Genomic DNA, 6,722 nt, shown 5'->3' on the forward strand with positions numbered 1-6,722 from the left:
AGCGAAATTATATACCCCACGAATATAACCAAATATACAGTATATGAATCTTATTGAAAATAATTATATTACAATTAAAATCCACAGATCGATCATCTATTGGCCATATTGAAGCTAGAGAAATTAATTAGATAAAAAAACAACGGGTTACAGAGCATTGTGTATAAACCTACGCCTCCATTTTATCAAATATCTCAACGCGTCCAATTACCGGTAAATACCCATAAAAGCTAGTTAGTTAAGCTAACGAACTACAGTGTATAATATAAACAGAACAACACAAGTGTTTGTACTGGCTTGTTATCTTCACAATAAATGAAAAAATGCTGATCGTAATCAGAGAAAATTCCAACATCACTTAACTAGTGGCATCATGTATGAGAAACAACGAAAAAAAAAGCCGACATTTAGAGAAATTCAATTTTTCAAGTCTTATTTTTCAAAATGTTTCCACTACAAATATGGACCTAGACGTAAACGACATACAACATTAGAGACACATCATTATAAACTTACATTGTCACAAAAGTTCAGATTAAGTCCTTGAAATCTTGGTGAATTTACTTCCTTCAGATCAGATGTATAGTTGAAGGAATATAGTCCAAATCTGGCGTGAACGTAAGTGCCTTCTAAAATAAGGAAATTAGTGTTTAACAAAACGTGATCAGCTCGTTAACAAATTAGAGTCCCTGATTCTCGTTGATATTTAAACACAGTCAATTTAAGATTAATTTTTTTTAAAAAGAATCATATTTCTTAAACGAAGCAGGTACATAGATGCAATATTGCATTAAACAGGATCTTACTATACTTTAAACTTTATTAAGTAATAGTGAAGATTCTGAAAAGCGATTTTACCATAGTAAAATCATTTTAAGACAAATGGCCTGATTTAAATATGATATCTTTGAGAACAAACCGACGACTCCTGGTTCTAGCGGGGCAGGTGTGATCAAACTGTGGGCGGTAATATCAATTAGGAAATCTCCAACAAACAGCAGACGATAGCCACGTGAGTACTTCGCACGTGTCTGTGCCAAAATGGACGTCATAATTTCAGTTTCGGTCAACATATCTTGGAACAACAGGTCAAAGGTCAATAGCACAGCTGGGTTCCATTTATCCCTGATAAAGAATACAGAATATTGGTAAACAAACGTAGCAAATCACAAATGGTGATAGTTCTTCACCAAAATGGTAGGAAAATAATCATTCATGACTTCATCCAGGTACGAGAGACAATATATGCAGAAATAACAAAGTTATTAGTAATTATCACTTGGAAATTTTATCACACCTGAAAAAAGTGGATTTTAACGAACTTTTTATTTTCTTAACTGAGAAAGTCCATTCAAGAAGATGTTTTGTTGCCTGAATCTGAAGATTTTGAAAGGTTACACCCTTGTGACCTTGTAATGAATGATATTAAGAAACGGCTTTCGAAGCAAATCAACACACAAAATATTACTAAGCCTATAAATCAAGAAATCATTTGCAAATTTAGGCGCCTTTTTATAAGAAATCTTCTGAATTGGTCGAGGTAATCTATTTTAGATAAAACAAAGAAAACAGAATCTTAATTACAACTCAAAGCCACGAAACCGGGCAAAAATATGAAAATGAAATTTACACGTAGGCCATGAAATAGTACAAGGTAAATAAGACCAAGTGTTTTTTCAGAGGAAGAAGAAAGTTGGCAAGATTTGTGTTTGTGAAACACTATGTCCCCGGTTGCAACAAAATTCTGAAGTGGGGCATTATCACTGTACTGTGTAAGGCATGTGCTAACTGCGTATACTTACGTCTTCATTGTGGTTATTTTTTTTTTTTTTTATTTTTTATTGTTTTTTTTTTTTTTTTACTTTCAAGTGTCGGTAAAAGGTCACAGTCAAAGCAGCATGGTAAACAGTTTTTGTACAATCAGAAAGGTGTAGTCACAAGGAACGCACGTGCCAAATATGGAAGTCCTACCTCTTACGGTGCAATAGTTTCGGGCAAGGTTAAAGTTGACAACAGAAAACCAAACAGTTCAAAAACAATATGCCCCGATCTTTCTGTTTGGGGGCATAAAAATCAAAATATGGTATTCATCAATTCAATGAGAGTAGGTAGAGACCGGAATATTGTGATTATCTTGTGTTCTTAGTTAGAAGAAAGAGAATCGTCTACCCCATGAAGCACAGAACACACGTGCTGATGCGCGAGAGACTAGACTTACTAGAAACCTACCCCAGTATCCCGGAACATTCGCAGTCGGTTGTGTTGTACTGCCTGAAATATACATAACATATTTTTATCCTTTGATCAATGATTTTCTGCCATCAGTTTATTCCTCAGAAACTTTCTTTGTACTGTTTGTGACTTAACACAAATTATGTACGATTTCAAAAGATTAAAACATTTGTTTCATACACATTGATTTAAGAAATGGAAGACAAGCTTAAAATATAGATTATTTTTCTTGAAACTGCAACATTTTTATTGCATTTGAAGTTATAATGTTGCATCGTTTTCATAATATTTATCCATAATAAATCAAAAGATAAACGAATAGATAAATAAATGTCACTGATTGGTCTATGTTTTAGATATGTCCTCATACATCAAACTCCTCACAGAACATCCCTTGTACTGACTGGAATACCGTCCGACATCAAAGTAACGGTCTATCTGGAGAACACAAGCATGAATCTGTCATGTACTCACACTGTAGACAACTTTCTGTATATATCTGGACATTGAGACTTGAATCGTCGACATACAATGAAATATGATAATTTTACTGTACTATTTTGATACAATCGGTCGGGAATAGGAGGACATATGGAGAGTATCTTAAAGTTTCGAACATCATTCATTGGACTTCAAGAGGTATGACATAGATCAACCTGCATTTTTTTTAACATTAAGAATTCGTTATCTGCGTTTAAACCACTCATTGTACTGGTATACCAGAAATGACATTATTCCGACATATTTAGGACACAAGAGGTACTTAAACAACAAAGAAAATACCAGCATGGCAACAGAATATTAATTACAATACAAGTTCGATGAAACTAAGGCAAAATATTTAAGAAGGCAAGATCTATATGCTTAAGAATATACACATGTAGGTGACGTTTTTTTTAAAATTCAATAGTTTGAAAATTTTGAAATTGATTTAATTTTGTGGTTAGTGCACTTCCCCTTCTGGTTTTTAACATTAAGTTTTACATATTTACATTTCCATCAGTCGCCTCCTGGTGTTCAACAATTTTGATCCTCAGCATCAATGACGAGTCCTCGAAGGACAAAACAGCTGTACGATGTACTTTAATTCATTGTTTTATTTTTTGTATCTAATTGTAAATTAACATCGAACGTTGTGTCTATTGTAGATTTGTTTGTTTGTCGGTTGGCGGTATTTACACTGAACAAAATACGGGAGGCCCGTCGTGTGTTATCCAGAGCGTTAAGAGAGAAAGTGTTTTGATTAGATCAGGTTATCGATAATCATGACTAACTGCGTTAGTACCTGTCGGGGCGTGATTACTGTGTTATCATGAGTTAGTGACCTATGTTATAACAAAAGGGTCAGATATGAACCAACAATTCTGAGTGACCTTTCATATTTCCGTTGACCTAGAGATCAACGATTTTTTCCCTATATCATGTTTATTATCATACTTCATTGGTAACATAACAAAAGGTGCTGTTCGTGGAGAGAACAAGGGTTGAGATGGAAGAGGTAGGGGGTTAGACAGGTCGGTGGAGCTATAGCAGGGGTTGGGGAAGGGAATTATTACAAGAAGGGCTGTTGTTAGTGGAGACGACCAAGATAGTGGAGTGGGGCAGAATGGGGTAGGGGCGGATAGGACTGGAATTATGACATTGGAAGTGGTTAGATGGTTTCAGAAAGGATCTAGAGAAGTCAGTTTTTTACACAATGACTTCAATGCACCGTAATCATGATAGATCGCAATATTTACTTCTCTGTCTTCTCCAGACGTTTTTTTATTCTTAAATCGACACAAATATCATGATGTTTATTATTATAGACATACAAACGTCACTATGCCACGTCAACTCTCTGACGGGAAATTCAATTTGAAGATACTGTAAAATTTTCAATTTTCGAGGGATTTTATTTTTCCACTTTTTCCAGAAATGGAACAAAATGGCGAAAATTTTTAATGAAATTAAGAAAGGAAACAATGGTTTATTCCATGTCTTCCTTGAAATTTAAAACCACAAAAAATTTACCTTCGAAAATAACAACTTTTGCAGTATACAGTATAACGCCACATGGTCTCTTACATACGTTTGTTTGCCCTTTCATGTATCCAGACTAGAACATACGATTTTCAACCAAGTAGAAATATTTGGTTACTAACATAAATGTAATTGACATATATTTAATTACCTCATCACAAAATGGAAGAGCGATGTCTTTGAAACTGTCTGAGGTAACGTTCTCCATCTCATTATTCCACGTCGTGTTCCACAGAGGCATTGAAACATTTGCCACGTGATAATCTACAGAAGAATACAGATGTTAGAATACAGAGTAGAAATCAGTAAAAGCGAATTGTAGCTTTGACAAAATATTTTGTTTTTTATCACACTATCTATCTCAATATCAGTTTAACACCCGTAACACTTTTATTATGACAAATATATAATGAAGCCTTGCGAAGCTGTGAATGGGTTGGTAATGTTCCATAGTGACGCCATAGCATCATGAAGCAATATGCAATGTGACGTCACCAGATATCTGTTGAGAATATTGCCAATTTCGATTATCTAATTCTATGAACTATTTTTAAGAGAAAATTTATGTGATAAATAGAATTTTTCATTCATTTCCTTATCATCATTTGTTGTTTTTGTTTTGCCGCCCACTCGATACCAGACTGTTATATGTTGACAAAACATCTAATTAGAATCATTTTTGTTAAGTTCTTTGAAATCAAATGAAATATATACAAAGTTCATATACAAATAACTCACCAAACTTTGCTTCCTGTGAACCTGAAATGTGCAAATGTTTAAATATTTTTATAAAAAATTAAACGCATAGAAGATATAATGTTCGGGCATTTTAATAAAAATGAAAATAAAGGAAACAAAATTCTTTTCATAGGTACAAACAAACGTATTGATTTTTTTATTTTTAAAACTTCAGCTAATAATTCCCTTCCTCTTTTAAAATAAATTATGACATCATTATAATTCTGATAAAACATTAATTATACATAGATCCAGATCAAAATACGATGTTATTCTTGCAGCTCAAACACGTATACTTGCCTATAGAGGCCGTGTTATCAAAAAATATGCAGATAAAAAATATATTTTTCAAAGGAAAAAATGGGGGGGAAAATGGGGGTTAAAAAAGTAATAAACGCGTTTTATGTTTCATAACCTTTCTTGATAAAGAAATATTTGTTTGTTTGCTTATTTGTTTTACAGGATAACTGTCACCGCAACACAAGAAGGGACACCAAGGGTGGGAAATAAAACACAGAAAGAAAGAGTTGACACGGGAGAAAGAGGGACACCAAGGGTGGGATGTAAGACACAGAAAGAAAGAGTTGACAGGATAAAAAGAGGGACACCAAAGGTGGGAAATAAAACACAGAAAGAAAGAGTTGACAGGGGAGAAAGGGGGACACCAAGGGTGGGAAATAAAACACAGAAAGAAAGAGTAGACAGGGGAGAAAGGGGGACACCAAGGGTGGGAAATAAAACACAGAAAGAAAGAGTTGACAGGAGAGAAAGGGGGACACCAAGGGTGGGAAATAAAACACAGAAAGAAAGAGTTGACAGGGGAGAAAGAGGGACACCAAAGGTGGGAAATAAAACACAGAAAGAAAGAGTTGACAGGAGAGAAAGAAGTACACCAAAGGTGGGAAATAAAACACAGAAAGAAAGAGTTGACAGGAGAGAAAGGGGGACACCAAGGGTGGGAATTAAAGCACAGAAAGAAAGAATTGACAGGAGAAAAAGAGGGACAACAAGGGTGGGAATAAAAAGAAAGAGTAGACAGGAGAGGAAGAGAGACACCAGGAGTGGGGAAAAACGAAAGAGTAGACAGGAGAGAAAGAGAGACACCAGGAGTGGGGAAAAAAAGAAAGAGTAGACAGGAGAGAAAGAGAGACACCAGGAGTGGGGAAAAAAGAAAGAGTAGACAGGGGAGAAAGAGGGACACCAAGAGTGGGAAATAAAGCACAGAAAGAAAGAGCAGACAGGAGAGAAAGAGGAACACCAAGAGTGAGAAATGAAGCACAGAAAGAAAGAGTAGACAGGGGAGAAAGAGGGACACCAAGAGTGGGAAATGAAGCACAGAAAGAAAGAGTTGACAGGGGAGAAAGAGGGACACCAAGAGTGGGAAATGAAGCACAGAAAGAAAGAGTAGACAGGAGAGAAAGAGGGACATCAAGAGTGGGAAATGAAGCACAGAAAGAAAGAGTTGACAGGGGAGAAAGGGGGACACCAAGAGTGGGAAATGAAGCACAGAAAGAAAGAGTAGACAGGAGAGAAAGAGGGACATCAAGAGTGGGAAATGAAGCACAGAAAGAAAGAGTAGACAGGAGAGAAAGAGGGACACCAAGAGTGGGAAATAAAGCACAGAAAGAAAGAGTAGACAGGAGAGAAAGAGGGACACCAAGGGTGGGAAATAAAGCACAGAAAGAAAGAGTAGACAGGAGAGAAAGAGGGACACCAAGAGTGGGAAATAA

At 35.6% G+C, this 6,722-nt stretch overlaps 1 protein-coding gene across 1 annotated transcript; it reads left to right on the forward strand.

The window, feature by feature from the left end:
- Positions 1-3,838: 3,838 nt before the first annotated feature.
- On the forward strand, positions 3,839-6,124 carry LOC132549552 (MIP-related peptides-like). The gene is made up of 2 exons (XM_060213489.1): positions 3,839-3,843; positions 5,455-6,124. The coding sequence occupies exons 1-2, from the start codon at positions 3,839-3,841 to the stop codon at positions 6,122-6,124; spliced, it is 675 nt and encodes a 224-aa protein (XP_060069472.1).
- Positions 6,125-6,722: the final 598 nt, after the last annotated feature.

This window comes from Ylistrum balloti, unplaced genomic scaffold, assembly GCF_031769215.1.
Source record: "Ylistrum balloti isolate Yb309-2 unplaced genomic scaffold, AGI_CSIRO_Ybal_v1 Utg370064, whole genome shotgun sequence".
NCBI classification, from domain to species: domain Eukaryota; kingdom Metazoa; phylum Mollusca; class Bivalvia; order Pectinida; family Pectinidae; genus Ylistrum; species Ylistrum balloti.